General features: G+C 42.1%; 1 protein-coding gene across 2 annotated transcripts; it reads right to left on the reverse strand.

The window, feature by feature from the left end:
* Window positions 1–726: 726 nt before the first annotated feature.
* Window positions 727–16,848, reverse strand: LOC110959733 (ras association domain-containing protein 8). Of its 2 annotated transcripts, none has more exons than XM_022206695.2 (6): window positions 16,464–16,848; window positions 10,681–10,882; window positions 8,185–8,972; window positions 7,819–8,016; window positions 6,749–6,893; window positions 727–2,651 (listed from the first exon to the last, which is right to left on the reverse strand). In XM_022206695.2, exons 2-6 carry the CDS (start codon window positions 10,781–10,783, stop codon window positions 2,530–2,532), a joined length of 1,356 nt encoding a protein of 451 aa, XP_022062387.2. In that variant the 5' UTR covers window positions 10,784–10,882; window positions 16,464–16,848; the 3' UTR covers window positions 727–2,529. The 2 variants fall into 2 exon arrangements, with proteins under 2 accessions (XP_022062387.2, XP_022062386.2); XM_022206694.2 differs by having other exon boundaries at window positions 8,179–8,972; window positions 16,464–16,846.
* Between the last annotated feature and the right edge of the window lie 331 nt (window positions 16,849–17,179).

The following is a 17,179-nucleotide window of genomic DNA, read 5'->3' on the forward strand; positions in this document are numbered from 1 at the left end:
AGACTGTATTGTTACACTATTATCAGCTGACATGTCACAGCAGAAGAATGTACAGTAAGCTGGGGCTTTAAACAAATGTCATGTGATAAAAGGGTGATGAAGAGAGATTACAGTCAGTCTGTGCAGGCTGATGAAAAACAAGGGGGCTCCTCCCAACTTGTCAAAAGCTTTAAGCGGGATCAAATCCAGTCTTTGTAGTTGAAATTCACTGGCTTACTGTAATATCAGTTTAATCTTTGCGCTTAATTATAACACTCACGTTGCTCTAATGCCTCATTTTATGTTTTTTAGGGATACTGGAAACGTATACGTCTGGTTAGTCAGCCAGAACCTTTTAAAGCTTGGGAATAAAATGCATGTTGCCTTTTAGGTGCAACCGCTTTTCAGTAAGTCAATAATGAAGTGATGGAATAAGACTCCCTGTGCACATATTTTGTCTTAACTTTCCTTTGTGACTCTCTACAAACAGTTTGTAATGAAGTGAAAGTTTAGGCGAATGTATTTTTGCTCAATTTTACCAACCATACAAGCTTGTTTTAGAAGTCAAGTAACAAAAGTGATTTGAATTTTTGTGGGGGAAAAAAAATAAACTTCAGTGGAGTCTCTTGCCCATATTTCCACTATTACTGAGCAAATGTCTCCATCTACTGGTGAAAAGCCAGCACACATACAACAGCTACAGTACACATTCCCTTCAGTTACATTAAGCACCAGTTGTGACACATCTAATGTTGTCAGATGGTTTACTGAACCATGCAATCCATGTCATATCAGCAGCCTGTTACAGCCATACATCTGCCAACACTTTGCAGTATATTAAGGCAAGAAAAAAACATAAACAGGTTATGTACAGTCGACATCTTACAGTTCTCTAGAAGATATGCAGTTGTAAACAGTGACCATAACTATGTGACAGTACTGATCAAAACTACAGTATACGTGTTGCATGACGAGATAGAAATTAAATGTTAATACATTTTACAGCACATAGTATTGAGGTGGCGATAACACGGCAGCAAAGTGGAAAGCACGAAAAAAAATAACGTCCTTCCTAGTGACATTTCTACAAAACACCAACAGAAAAAACATGATTGCAGTTTCCTTTTTTGCTGCTGTGCTACTGCCATTTGTCTCCGCTCAGCACTAATATCTACTGACATTTGATCTAAACTGGCTATGATCATTCCTTCAATGTCCCTACTAAAGCTTCACTGTACATTATTCAAATACACCAACTGTGGAATGAATATAAGGCACTTTGATGTGATTAGCAGCTGAACTACAACCTAAGAGGGTTTCATACCTTGGCTATTCAGACTCTGCAAACACACACAAACAGATACACTCACATTTCTGCAATCACTGACAAACACAGTTAATCTAAAACCTCATACCTCGACTAACCCGACTCTGCGTACACATGCATGCAGACAAACACACACAAGTCATTTTCATCTCACTCGCTCTCTAATGCGCGCTGTAGCTGTAACTATTCATTCTATTATTACATGCCACCGTTTTTAGATTCAAATAACTGATTTTACTGGGCTGTGGGTGCTCTGCACATTCATATATGGACAACACAATCATGCAACAAGACCTACTAATCTTTGGCCACACGATACTTAAGAAAAACAAGCATAATACATTTGGTAAAAATATACTGCGTAGTAATTAAACAAACAAACAAAAAATCAGCTTAAGAGGAGAATTAACACTTTCAGTATGCAGATATAACCACGGGAATGAGGGACTGCATTTTTGTAACTGAAAATGCACCCCCTTGTAATAAAATATACTAATTCACTAAATAAAGCTCAAAAGTAAGAAAATCTATTTACAGTCAGCCATCATTTTGGTACGTACAGACAGAAACATTCCTCAGTAACAAAACTATTAACCACTTGTGCATAGTTTTAACTTGAGCAAACAGAGCATGTATGATATGATCTGGAAAAAACGACAGATTCTTCACCGTTTTACTGCCGACACGATGGATCCTTCACGTATTTAAGAACCAGTCACTAGGCTGGAGGAATTACATGTGGTTTCAGAGATACAATTCATAGATTCACATACCAAGATTCTCAAGAACACTGTTTAAAAGGCAATAGTTTCAATCACGATGCTGGGGAGAAAACGATGCAAATCATTCAGCAGGTACTAAAGTGAGTAAAAGTACATTAAGTGGATATGTTTATAAAGGAAGTCCACAAAGGCCTGATGTTTAGAAAGAAACATTTTCAGAGACATTGCACCATGGAACATAGTTGTGTTGCCCTGTTCATTGTTTTTTTTTTACACCACAGCTTCTAACCATCTTTCATTCTCTTTCATCCAAGTGCTCCACGACTTCCATATAAAGATGCCGTCTTCACAATAAAGGTTGCCTTCGGCTAATTGGAAAAACAGTGCATAGTAGTGTGCTACGGAGGCATCGTGTACTAAGATATCCATGTACAAATCAGTTCTGGAGTAAAATTGGCTCTTGATTGGGGACAAGATGCGTTCCCTCCGAGCAGAAGTGCTTCACACATAGATCCCCTCTGGGTTCAAGCCAGAGCTGAGGGGACTCTGGAGGACCCGGAGGTGACTGGACATGGAGTGTGACGACACGGGGCGCTTCAGGGAGCCAGTCAGGGGAACTAAATCTGAAAAGGAAACACGTGAAAAAAAAAGGAAATGGGATACAATTATATAAACATATTTCAAATTTTCACTAAATAGAAAAAGCTAGTAATTATCCACCTGTAGCATCATGAGCTAATTACATCAACCAAAGCCTGCTAAGTGTAGTAGAAAGCTAATTTTAAAAACACATTTACGTATTTTTGTTAAAAGTCTGTGCACTTATCTGTATCACACAGATATTTTGTTTTTAAGTTATTTTTTTGGCCTTTTGTTGGTTGTATTTGACAGGTTAGTAGAGAGGCAGACAAGAAAGTAGGGGGAAGAATGGGGGCAAGAATGGGGGGAAGAATGGAGGCAAGAATGGGGGGAAGACCTGCATCAAAAGGCCATGAGCAGGCATCGAACCCAGCCTGCAGCACTGGGAACTACAGCCCTGTTCATGGGTATCTGGTCACCCTGTATATCACACATTTAATCATAACTGCACTAGTTCTTGCACATTGCTTTTAAAACATACCTTTTTTAAATATTGAAAATCCAAATAAAACCTAAACATTTTACAATTTCGGACAAATCACCTGGACACAAAACAACACAGACCCGAACAGTACATGATGCAATCGGTTGTACTTCTCCTTTAGTGCCACCAGAGGGCACAACTGAGCTATGCAGTGAATTTTATGGCCGGGCACAAAAGCTCTTGCTGATCTACACACATGTACTGTACTGTTCCGACAAAATCATCAACACTCAGTTATTACCTTCCATAATTGAAAACCATCACCATGAAGTCTAATTAAGAGAAGCTGTCCTTTAACGCTGCTATGATGGAGTGCTTGTAATGTAGAAGGAAAAATATTTGCTCAGGTACTAGATTGTGTTCACTATGGTTATGAATTTTGATTTAAAAAATGCAAATTGACTTAAAAGATGACACTATCACTAGAAATAACATAACTACAGTGAATTTCTCTTCATGCTTCTTCACACAACACACACAATTCATGTAGTAGAACAGATTCAAGTCAAACATGACATCCAACAAGCCAGGTGCGATTAAAAAGTTCAGAGATAGTTCCTTCCTATTGTGCAGCACAGTCATGCAGCAGGTGCAAGCAGTAACTTTCATAAGTCAAGATATCACATGACTTTCTGATGACTTTCAGGCCCCTGTTTGCAGTTTCTCCAAAGACAGAGCAAACAAACTGCATGTCAGCCAACAGCTGGCTGAGCCAACCTCCATGTTGAGGATCATCCCTGATCTTCAGTTCTGACCCAGAGACTAAGAAGAAGTTTTCAAAGTAGCAGAGCTGAAAGGCACTGGTTGCTCCTCATAGCGTGGTGATTACTCAAAGGGTTTTTTGGCCACAACAACACACTCGTCACTGTTCATCATCAGATGTGGCTCCCTGCGATTTTCTTCCTCCACGCCAAAATGAAACTCAAGTTGAAGGGTTGCTTTTCTTGAAACCATGGAGGAGTTCCATCGCCCACAGCAGACAGTGCTTCACATTTTTACATAATGGTACTTCCAGGGAGCATAACAAGCTGGACCACAGTGCTCGGAGTGGTGCATCGCTGCACAAGGTGACTCCTTTGACTTGGATGGTGGCTAAAATTAAATCAGGTATGTTTTTTTTTTTTAATCACACCTCCTTCCGCATTTACATAATAAAACTGCTTTTTAAAAAAATAGTTACCACTCTTGCTTGAGAATACGGGTTTAAAGGTGAAATACAGCACTTTTACATATAAACTGACTCAAATTATATTCAGGTCCTTGCCAAATGAGCCCATCAGTTTCAGGTATGGCCCTCTCATAGTATACCACAATTTTAAATCCGGTATCTGTGGTGACATTTCTGCACGGGTAGCAGTTGCATTTTAACCAATCAGCAATGATTGTCTTGCTAGAGTTGAGGAGGGGAGCTACAGTAGTGACAGAGATTGAGTAGGCCAGATAAAACAGAAAGCCAGCATTCAGAGAAAGGTAACAGTCTACAAAATAAAGTGATTGATGGTTTGTCACTTCTCTCACCGTCAGAATGGAACAGACATTGGCTCTACACTTCAGGGTTAACTCACATACATTTGTGTGTGCTTACAAGCTTGTTTTTAAGTTTTTAGATTCTAGTTTCTACCCATAACTTACTTTGAAAGTTGAATATTCAGCTCTTTGCTTGCAAAAATTACAAAGTCGCAGTTGCAGTAAAATTACAAGTAGGTAGGTTTGTCCAACTGGTGGTTAGTGCTATATTAGCTTTTAATAACCAGCTTGCTGATAGTTGTGGCCATGCTGGTGGTGCACAGCTCTTTGTTGCACCGCTCTTTCATTTAGTGTTCTTTGTTTAGGTGTCAGGTCTCTGCTGGTGTCCTGTGGGATGATGGATGCTTGGTCACATGAACCCATCACAGAAACAGAGGGCTGTACTATGAAGCAAGTCTGGCATAGCCTGGCTTTCTTTGTGTAAACTGGCTCAACTAAAACCTAAAACTCCAGACATAATTGGTATCATAATAGTTGTTATCAACTTTCTTTGTTTACGCAGGTTTCTGCTACAGACTCTTCTAGTGCTAACATAAAAGGGTGTATTTAACACATCATTTGAACCAGTCCTATGCTGCCTACTTCAGTACAGAGAAACAAGGAGAGCTATGACGAATATTAAAATTAATAACAGCAAAATTAACTGCTACTGCAAATGATGCAAGAGAGAAATGCTGGCAGGAAATCAGTAATTATGTAGGTTAATATATTAATATATACAGCTGCTTATTTCTAGCATAACAGCTGCACATTCAGGCTAAACTTTAAACTTGATAATTTAAACATGATGTTGAAGAAGTGGAATTTCGTCTGACACTGTCCCATAGTGAAGGATACGTGGAAACCATTTTAGTTTCACCCAAGTCAAACACAAACACTCAGAAACATCCCCACAACTTAATCAATTGTTCATTTGTAGTTCACTTGTTGTCATAGTCAGTGATGCCGTGTCTATCTTGCAACGATACAGAAATTTTTAATAAATCCATGGAGCCGGACTATAAGCCGCATCACTGCCAAAATATAATCACTTGGTCCTTGTGTCATTTCTGACCTTCCCTGAAAATTTCATCTAAATCCGTTAGTCCGTTTTTGAGTAATGTTGCACACAGACGGAATAACAGACGGACAGACGAACATACGCTGATCGTCACATAACTCTGTCACGTTTCTTGGCAGTTTAATTCGTGGGATTCCTAACGTACAGCTCAACAGGTTTACAGATGTAACACATTCCCCCGGCTAAGTATCCATTCAGCTCATAGAAAATCGTAAGGAAAGAACTGATGAAAGAGTGATGTTATTTTCAACCCCTTTAAACCCGAAACTCTGAACATAACCTGCTCTGGACCAGGTTAGCTGAGCAGGATAAGTTACCATGGTGATACAGCAGGGTAACAAAGCGACACCTTGATGACACTGACAAGTTTGACTTTGGGCTCAACATACTTTGTTAACTCATTAATCTTTCTTCGTCGAGCACTCCTGTGCCGAGCATGTGATAGAGGGACAGTACGGTGGAAGAAGACAAGGTAGACAGAAGAAGTTGGGGGAATGAGTGATGCCAGGTCTGCCTGTATCCAGGGAGCTGTTGGCATGGAGATAATAACTGGCACAGAAGTAGATGAAACTAATGCTGTGTTCCTAACTCCCCTTATTTTCTCCCCACTTTATGTAACACAATCTCTCACACACACACACAAACTTGAAAACATGGCTGAGTTATTTTCTCACAGCAGGCTGTTGAGGCATGAGGCAAAAAAATAATAAGCGCCGTGATGGAACAGAATTACTTCACTAAAGCGCAGCCAGACTCAAACACAAACTGCACTTTCTGCAATTTAATAAAAAACAAGTCATATGGTGCCTGAGTGAAAGAAAATGTATTCCTAAACATGCTGCAGTCTGACATGTAATGAACTTGAGTCACAGCAGTTCAGACTGAATAGACTTAAGTGACCCCATGTCGACAACTGCGTATGCTTAACTTGTGGCCTTAGTTTGATCCTTGACTCATTTCTCAAAAGACAAAAAAAATATCCAATCATATTTAAGACTGAATTTCATTACCTATACTGTGACTGCTGTGGGTACTTTCATCCTCAGCGGGTTCAGCCGGCAGCACCGTGACCTTGGTGCCGGTCTGCTTGATGAACTGCTGCAGGTTAACTTGCCTCAGCTCCTTGGTCAGCTGCTCCAGCTCGTGCTGCATGTCCTTCAGTGAAACCGCAAAAAGAAAAATTATTCTTCAGAGGACAATAAAGCATTACTTAGAGCTTGAAAAGAATTAACTTCTACGGGCGTCCAGCATATACTGCTATTTCTAATAAATACTCCTGCTCATCATTGGCCAATCTTGGTTATTATCTACACATATGATGTCTTGAAGAGCTTTGTTGTTTGTGTATTGCTTTCTCATGAGCGGCATTTTCACCGGAAGAAAAAAAAATGCATTAAATTCCACTAATTTCAAACTGTTTGACGCTCGCATTCACTGATTTAACTGCACTAATTCAGCACTTCCCTTCTAAATCACGATGTGCCTCATGATAGAAAGTTTAAAAATGAAAATATCATACGCCGCCTAAGCAGAGATGTTGTCTTTTTGTATTTCATGGGTTCTTCATCAAAACAAAGCTCTGCAATTCAACTCAAGCACCGGTAGTTTGGTCAGAGAGTGGGGTGAGTTATTCAAGTAGCAGCTGATACTGTACTGTACTTTTGAACTGTTAGCCTCAAGCAGAAAAGAGGAACGCACTACAGAGATCTGGTAAGTCCACACCCACACAGTTGTTCATATTCAAACTTCTACTCCATTTATCAAATTTTGCACAAGGTTTTGTCCTCTGGAGCCACAGAAGGCTTTAAACAACTTTTTTTTTTTTTTTAAACATATGTGCTAGCAAATCACAAAACAGACTTTCATGTGCAAAAACAAACAACCAAAGACAAAAATGGCGGAGTTCCCCTTTAAACTGGCAGCGATTCAGCATCCCAGTAGGTGCTGACTTAGGAGGACAGATGCTTAAATGCATTCTTGCTGATGGATGATCTTCCTTACCACTACATCACCCTGCAGCAATATTTTATTAAAAATCTCAGGGCAATCAAGGTTACTCTGGTGCATGCATATATCTCACCTGCAGTTTCTTGCTGTTTTGTCCAAGTGACCGATCAACAGCTCTGCAGCTGCTTTCCAGCTGGACAGCCTGTCTTTCTTGGGCCTTCAATTCTGCTTTGACCCGGAGGACCTGAGCCCGAGCCTCTGCCTCGCTGACCCACTGCGTCTCTTGCCGCTCTCTCTGCAGCTTCTCCTCTTCCAGGCCTACCTCGACACCCTGATGGGAAGAAAAGAGGCTGAACAGCTGAGTAAAGAGGAGAATACATCTACTACAATACACAAACATTACAAAGGTTGCAATACCACCACAGCCATAATGAACAACAAATCTTGTTGTTCTAAAATTCAATATCACGAAAATCTCCCACAGATAGCACACCTGTACCATTGCCAGCTTTTCTTCAATTTCCAGTTCACAGCCCTGCAGACGCCCACGTAGCTCCTGCAGCCTTTCTTCCAGCTGTCTCTCACTCTCTAGCTCAATCTGCAGCTCAGTCGCCCAAAACTCTTCCTCCTCCATCTCCACCTCATTCTTTCTCAGGTGCTTCTCTAGCCTCAGGATCTCCTCTATCAACACTCCACCTGGGTCCCCAGGACAGGTTCCACCTCGCCCCCCTCGCCCCTCAGCCCAGACTTGAAGCTCAGTCTCGTAGGCCTCCAGCTTCTTCTCCAGCACATTTAGAGTCTCTCTCTGCAGACCGACCAGTCTGACCAGATCTTCCATGCGACAGGCCCACAGACCAGGAGACGTGTTCCCGATGGTTGGTCCAGCATGGTGATGATTCCCACTGTTTCCCAGAAGAAGTCTTCGTTTGGCCTCGGCCTCACCCATTTGGCCCCCGCTCAGTATCTCCCTAAGGCTTCTGGGTGCACCGGTGAATGTGAGAGACTTGCGGCGTGGTTCACGGCGGCGGAGGGAGCGATCGTTTGGATGACGTAGCTTTGCAAGTGGAGGGAGGCTCTGACGATGCAGCCCGCGTTCAGGGCCCCTGAGAGGTGGGCCTTCTGAGGGGGGCCGCTCAGTCAGCGAAGGGCCGGTGCGATGCAGGATCAGCTGGACATCACCAGCATACTGGCCCCAGGTGTTCAGAGAAGCCACAGGGCTCTCATGAGGGGCGAGGTGGCGCTCTGTGTCCCGCCATTTTTCTACCAGAGTGTATCTCCCAGTGCGACCTGTAACAGAGTGAGACATTTAGAAAAACATGATTTGAAACAGAGGGTTGTGTCAAGTTGTAAAGATTCTGATGATTAATTAAAGATGCTTTCAGTACTTTTAGCCTCAGAGGAAAGAAAAAACAAAACAAACTAACAAAAATGCAGCCGTGATACACTATCAGCATAAAAAACTGTTTAGATAACATGTTGGAGAACAACTTTCATTTGGGAGCGATGGTTCTGGCTGCAACAAAGAAAGACTTAAAATGTCATTTTGTCAGACTCTGGTTTCTAAAAACACCTCACAGTGTTTTTAGAAGTACAATAAAAACCTCAAGTCTCACACATACAGTAACATATAGAAAATGCAGGCTACAGAATACAAATAATCAGATGAAAGAGAATGTAAGCTGCACAGATCTCCAGTGTCGGCTTATTATTCAGATGCAAAAAACTGATGAGAGAAATGTCCATCCATCCATTCTCTATTGTGATTCCCTTATGCTGTTTAAAGAAAACCGAGACACAATACTTGCAGTAGTGTGTAGACAGAAAATGCTCACAAAATGCCAAATCAGAATTAGTGCCTGATCACTTAACATGGTGTGTATGTTTTAATATAAAAAGGGCAGAGGAAGGGGCTCAGAAACACTGCTTTCTCGGTTTGGCAGGAGACTGAGAGATGAGTCAGACTTTCCCTCCTCCTACCCCGTGCTTTGTGGGAAGTGATGTCAACACAGTACGCTCAAGTGTCCTCATTCCTGCAGGAGCCATATGGGAAAGAGGGTGTGCTTGGATCCAAGAAAGTCCCACTAAAGCCTGTGACCCACTGTATCTCAGCAGGCGCTTAACCTGTAGGCAGGATTTGTTTTCTTCATAAGCACTTCTTTTCAGTTAATAAAGGGCAGGTTGACATTTTGTAGGCACTTAAACACAGTTCACAGTCATGGGTTAGTGAAGGCGTTGCAGTACACTGAATGAATTAGAGATGTGCAGTGTCTGTACACAATCATTGTGCACACGATATTGTTGCTTTAGTGTTACTTGTCAACTCTGTACATCTTCAAACAGCAGTTGTAATCATTTGATTTCATAAAGTCTGTTGATTGATGTATAAATGTTGGCAAATAACATGAAGCAGTTACTGACTATGTATGGTGTTGCCAGATTCCTATTATCTATGTTACTGCACAGGATCCCAAGATCAAGGTTTTTGCAAATTAATATTGATCATTTTTGATCAGGAGCAAAACCCTTGTCTTGTTGACATTCATTGTCACATGGGCACATGAAGCAAGCTGCAAAAACAACTGCTTCTGATGCCACTAGGACATAAAAGCTCTGTCCTAGTTGATCTCAGCTTAATTTACCATATGTGTGCTGGCTGGGGGTCATTAAACTTCACAAAAGACTTTCTCATGATGCTCCATTACTAACTTTACTTTCACAATGCTCTCTGCCAGCCAGTATTCAAAGCTCTGCCTCCTCTGGTTGCTACAGTATTAAAAAAAGAGCTCATCCACAAAACTTAAAGCTTGTATCATCAAGGAAAATGGTATTAGGTATCAGCAGACACTAAATATTAGATGACTCAGATGGGAAGAAAAAACAATCGGGACATGGGACTTTCCTTAAAGGAAAGACACCAGGATGTTCTTGAAGATCAAATGGCAGCTTGCATCTCAAATGTGCTTACTGTAACTTTTAGAAGACAGCAGTCATTTACCTATGGCCTGGGCCAGAGCAATCACCACTTCCTGGCAGGTGGTTGCCTCAGTGACCCCACAGACAACCCTCTGGACTCCATCCACCCAGACCTTGAGCTCCATGTTGGGTCAGAAGCGAGGGGGGCGGTTGTGGTGTGTTGGCCCCAACATTATTGAAGGCTGTAATGGTGCAGAGCAGCTGAAGCCCCTCTGGCTAATTCACTGTGGAGGAAACACAAGGAAAAACAGGAAGCACTGAGTCAGGATGTGCTCAAGGCCAAACGTATAAGGCTCCTATGGCAAGGCCTGTCGTCAACAGCAGTGAATTTTGCAGCAAAAAATTAATGCAGAGAGGTATTTTAGCAGTAGCTTAAGGTGAAGGAGAGGCCAGTGCAGAAAGGACTCCGAGCCAGACATGCCAGGACCAGCTGGCCATAACACTGTTGTTTTGTTCTTCTCCATGAATAGGTACATGTCTGTTGGGGGTGCAGGAAAAAATCTGCCAGCAGACATTCTCAAGCCCAGTTCCTGCTTTTGTACTGAGAATTAGATGGAAGCAGTGAAAGCAGAGAGATTAACTCAGTTACACAAAAAGGACAGAGACAGAAAGGGAACAAAAATGTAATTAGAGACAAAAGAGAGACCCGGAAGAATCATAATGCAATTGAGTAGTGTAGCATTTTGATTTTGATGTCACTGTTCAGTAACACATTGTTATGGGCTGTAGTCGACACTAACAGAATGTATCATACCCCTAATGTGCAAAAATTTAATCCAAATATTAGAGATGGGTTGTCTTCAATAACTTTCTTTGACATTCCTCCTGACGCAAAAATTAAACCAGCTATGCGGATGTGCAAATGTAAACTGTCATTATCAGATTTACCCGTTAAAATATGAATGACTCATTGTATGAAATATACACTGATGGAAGGATCCTTCAAAATGTTCTTCAAGGGCAGTGAACACCGGGGACAGAATGAATGGCATCTCTGCAGATCCCTATCACTCTCCGTGACTCTAACCTTCAATGCACCGACACGACTGAGTCAAAAGGTCCTTTTGTTCGCCAACCCCCCACTAATTACTCCTGCCCCAGCCCACGTATTCCCTGTCCACATTCACAAAGTCATCCACACCACCCTGTCTCACCCTCCACCAATTGCTTTTCTAAATATGGTCAAGACACCAAGCAGTGCTGCAAGGTACCTTCTGCAGGAAGAGACAAACAACTGGAGCTTCAGCAAAGTTCATTACTTTGATTCTATTAATTGATTTAACTCATCATTCACTCTATTTAAAAAAAAGGTTTCAAATATCAATCACAAGTTCAAGGTGACATTTTCAAATTGGGTGCATGCCAGTTGAAAACCCAAAGCCTTACATAAAAGAGCTTTCATTCACATTTGAGAAAGCAAAAAGTGCAAAAGTTTGGCTTTTTTGATTGATAATTTCCTTTAAAAGATTATTGAATAGTTTTTTTGTTGTAAAATTTCAGTCAGTTGTTTTCTACAAAAAACCCAAAGCCCTTGCTTTATTCAGGTGTGAACTGCGTGTGTGATTTTGTATTATTCCAAAAAATATAGTCTCTGCTTCCGTACGTGCACGAGTTTCACCTTTGTCATCGGATCACTCTATTCTTGGCATTTTCACAGCTGTTGGAAAGTGCTTTTGTCCTTCTTCCAGACTGCCCTTAAATGGCATTAAAGGTCTGACGGATGGAGAGGAGCAGGAAAACAGTCACACTGCAAGATTTTTCTGCAGTGACCCACAACGCTGTCACCATTTTGTTTAACCCCTTTTCCAAGAGGATGTGGAAACAGTAATAAGCAGTGAGTGAGTCTTGATGCAAAGCAGGCACAGCGAATCAGCCAGTGTGAAGGTGTTTGGATATACGAGAGGGGGAATGGGGAAAGTGATAAAAAAGTACTAACTATAGCTACACTTTAAGACTAACAGCATACTCTATATTGCACTGGCATCAGGAACAGTCGCTGGCTGATTCAAAGCCTCTTCCATGCACAAGACTCAGCGGGGCATTTACAAATGTCATTTGCTTTGGTCCAGACTTGTAACATTTGTATTCATTAACATTAACCCAGAAAGCCCCACTGATGATACAAGCACAGCAGTGCAGGGCAGAGTGCCATCCTGAGCTCTGCAAGCTCCATTCCTCTGGCTCTTCAAAGCCACAGCCTGGGGAGATGCCCGCCTCCTGATTTGTGCAGCCTGTCTAATGCCAGAGAGGCATTTCACGAGACAGAAGGGCACTTGAATTCCTCTGAATTCTATTTAAGCTCAGCAGAGAGATGATCGGCTGCAGGAAAAACCTTAAATCCAGATGAATTTAGTGCCTGCTCACATTTGCTTCAGTCTCGTATTGGTTGAGCAACACTGACTCAAGATGCATTCCTCTCTGAGCAATGAGGTGTGTGAGCAACACTGAGCAGCCTGCCTGCCCGGATGCTGATGACAATTCTCCAGACCTACAGGAGCACACCAAGCTGTCAGGGAAAAGGCTTCAACTGGCTGCTGGTGTAAACAAGACACCATATGCTCCTGTGGGTGTTTCAACACAACCACTACACTTTAGTAACATACACCATAAAGAAATACTGTAGGAGGTTTTACTGTAGGAGCACAAATATGGCACTGCTCGTTTTCGGGGGTTTACAATCTGTCAGGCATCACAATATGGCCCGGGTACCATGCCATTTAGCAGTTTGCTGAACAAGGGGTTATTTGAGAAAAACAAAATGAGTATTCATTATATTAAGACAAAACCAAGACTGAGCTAAGGAAAAGGCCTGCAGGGCAGCAAGTGAACCAAGCTGAGAAAAATGATCTCAGAGGAAAAACACCAATGTTCCACATACACTAGATGCAGTTACACAGTTCCTGTCCAAATTTGCCAACCATTGTTCACCAAGGTGGAAAACAATACGGCCATTACACCAAGAACAGAAGCTTAACCATTGTGATTGTGAAGGAATTTATATCCAGTATCTCATTAAAACTAATTTATAATAGAAGCTTTATGACATCTACAACTCCCCCACGCTGCTGTTAATTAAAGACAATAGGATATTTCTTTCAGACTGGAGCGACATCAGTCTTGTTTAGTGCATAAACCTTCTTGCCTATTGCTAACCAAACTTTAATTCAAATTGTACACCCTGTAGAGTAGCATGTAATTACTAGCAATTTATACTCGCCTGTAATTGGTAACAGATCTGTTGTGAAACAGACCTCTGTGAGTAACAGAGACAGACGCTGGTTTATTGTGGAGGCGCTGGTGGTGACTGGGTTGGAACAAACTGGAGAAATCTCTATGTTTCCTTTCAGTTCTTCAAGATAGTCATCAAGCGCTACCAGCATAATATCCGGTCGTATATCACTGTGGAAATACAAGACTATGACGTTAATTTAAGATGCACTGACAAGATGGGAAAGTTAAGGCTCTTGCAGTGGTAACCAGATAAAGAAGGTTGTTATCACAAATATACCAGCCTAGTGTGTAGTACACAATGCCCCCTGCAAGTGTAAACATTACAGGACATGGTAAAGACCAGAGACAGGCCTTGATCCTGTAGAGTGGAAACTGATAACATCCAGGGTATGCATTCCTGCGCTGTGAGAATGCAACAGGCCATGACTAAGAGATAAGACAGCTACAGGTCCCTCTGCTGTGTGATCTTTGCAGCTGTGCAACAGCTATGCGGTGACACTTCATCAAAGTGCATCCAATCTCAAGTGTACCAACGCCGGATAATCATCAGAAGTTAAGCAAACTTGTGCCGACAGCATTTGAAACCAATGAAATTATCAACCATCAAGATAATGCTTGTGAAAAACAAGAAAAAAATTATTATTTATGATGCTTGGAGATACTAATTTAGTGTCTTAGTAAGGACATTAAACCTAGTCCAAGCACAACAACTCTTCAGGCTGGTTCTTGTACACTTGGTGTTTACACTGTAGGTGGTGAAGAGGAGTTTAGTGCTTTGGACAGAGTGAACTGTGAGTGATTTCATGCGTAGATTCTGTTTCTAATAATGATTCATGTTTGACCATGTAGGCTTAACATGCATGCAGATGATACAAAAAATTGATGAGAGAAATGTCCATCCATCCATTCTCTATACACCGCTTAATCCTCACTAGGGCCGTGGGGGGTGCTGGAGTCTATCCCAGCTGACTCGGGCGAAGGCAGGGGACACCCTGGACAGGTCCCCAGTCTGTCGCAGGGCTGAGAGAAATGTGAAAAACGTAAAGTAACATTTTACTCATTTCAAATTGCTGTAGAAAACACTGCTTCATGAGAACAAGATCAAATCCCTGAGATATAGACAAATTTAATTAACAAGCAATTAAAGACAACATTGTGCCACCACTCCATCTAGATAAGACATTGAAAAATCACGTCACAGAAAGGAAAATATCGCATACACTTTGCATGTGTGAAGATTTTTAGCAGAAGCACTACTACTGTTGCTCAACAACGTAAAGCACTGAAGTAATCCCAAAATAAAGACAAAAATGAGCAACTATTGCCCAGCACTTGTTGAGAATCTTTGCTTTCACTCCACTCAGAAGATTGGGGTGTTTGGATTAAACCCCCGTCCAGTCACGCTACATACAACACCCACAACTCCTGTGAGCTCTCCAGTGGCCCCCGCCCTGGAGCTACACTCCTCTCTCTTCCCCTGCCTGCTTGATATTAAACTATTAGGCGCTGAAGCTGCCTCCCCCATTTGGGAGGTCAGCGCTGGCAGAATCTGGAACATCTGGCCGGCACGTTCAGCCAGCAATAATGCCGCCTTTGTTCCCTTGCCATATTTGCTGCTCTGCTGGCCGGCTTTGAAGAGCCAGCGGGGCAGGCAGCACACTCCTGCAGCAGGGCAGAGGCTCAGCAGCAACTCAGCGGGGCAACAACAGGCCTGTGGCCAATTTTTACATGTTACTGCGGTCTGTGAAAACATCATCCGGTGCTGAATCACACTCTTGCATATGAGCATTTATAGAAGTGAAACGGTTTTACAGGAGCAGCTGGGATGGCAGTCTCAAACAAACACACACAAAAAAAGTATTTATTTTCCCAGTCTGTAGGTGGTTGTTTCCAGCCTGCTCTTCATGGTGCTGGGACACGACTCAACGCAACAAGGACCACCAAATTACATGATGCTATTTCTACATGCAAGCAGCCCTGCAGGATGACAGAGAATAAACACTGTGGAGACAGAAAAGCTCGTCCAAGTGCAACAACTCCACAGGTTGGCTCTGCTACACTTAAAGATGGATGAACTGTGGGTGGTGAAGAGGACTGGGAGTGGACTGTGAATGACTTAAATGTAGATTTTGTTATTATTAATGATGCATTCTTGAACACTGGGGCTTCATATGTATGTAGATGATGCAGAAATTCATGGAAGTGTGAAAAAGAGGCAACATTTTAGGTGAAAGCAACCAAAACATACAGCCTGCTGCAAGATAATAAAGTCTGAATCAGACAGAGAAGATAAAATGGGTAAATATATTACTTTGATGGTTAACAAGCTTCATATTTCGACACTAAACACCCAGAAAGATTAAGTAAAGAAGCACCTTATAGCATAATATTCACATTTGGCTCGTTTATAATAGGAAGAGGCAGGAGAAATGGCGATAATGGGCTGTAGTGGGTTCACAGAGTCGCAGAACTATTCTACTACACAAATGTTTCCGTTATCTCAGCCTCACAACTACAACAGGCTCAGCTGAGGCGCAAATTGTCGCCACAATTAGATAAACACAACCCTCTTACCTTTGCAGTACGAAGAGATTCAAGTCAGCGCTCCCTATCCGGGGTGAAGTTTGGGAGGAAAACACAGGTAAAGGCGAGAATTCCGCAAAATCTGTCCTTCTTCTTCACCATTGCCCAGTAAATCACTTCCAACGAACTGCGACAAAGTCACGTTCCGTGTGGGGGAAACGGAGTAAAAGGCTACCGACGCCCCCCTTCCTCTCCGCAAAAAAACAAGAGAATTGACCTTTTTTATGCGCCGTCCGAAAGTTTTCCAGTCTGTCCGCAGCGTTTTGCGGTCTCACCAGTGAGCTGCGGAAAAAGCCCCTCTCCCCCGTTTCATTACTCCTGCTGGTAAATACATCGCATTGGAACTGGGACACCGCAAGGCATTGTGGACTGTTTAAAGCTGCAATACACTCCGATGGGGGAGGAGGATGGAGGAAGCCTTAACTTTTACAGCACCAGGACATCCAAACACAGGGAAGATACCCCCATGCACACTGTTATTTAGATAGGATGTTCTAAAACGCACAGATAACGATTATTTTGCAGTCAACAGGCCTTGAGAAGGTGATAGAAGCAACTTTAGTGCGTTTTTTAGAGCAAAAGCCTTAAAACTACTCTTTTAAACTACGACACACAATTACAACATATTGATATAAAATTAAAATCAAATCAAAGCACTAACAAAGGCTGCTTTAGTTCACATCACATTCTGTAAGCATCTGAAGGCA

Source organism: Acanthochromis polyacanthus, chromosome 8, assembly GCF_021347895.1.
Source record: "Acanthochromis polyacanthus isolate Apoly-LR-REF ecotype Palm Island chromosome 8, KAUST_Apoly_ChrSc, whole genome shotgun sequence".
NCBI classification, from domain to species: domain Eukaryota; kingdom Metazoa; phylum Chordata; class Actinopteri; family Pomacentridae; genus Acanthochromis; species Acanthochromis polyacanthus.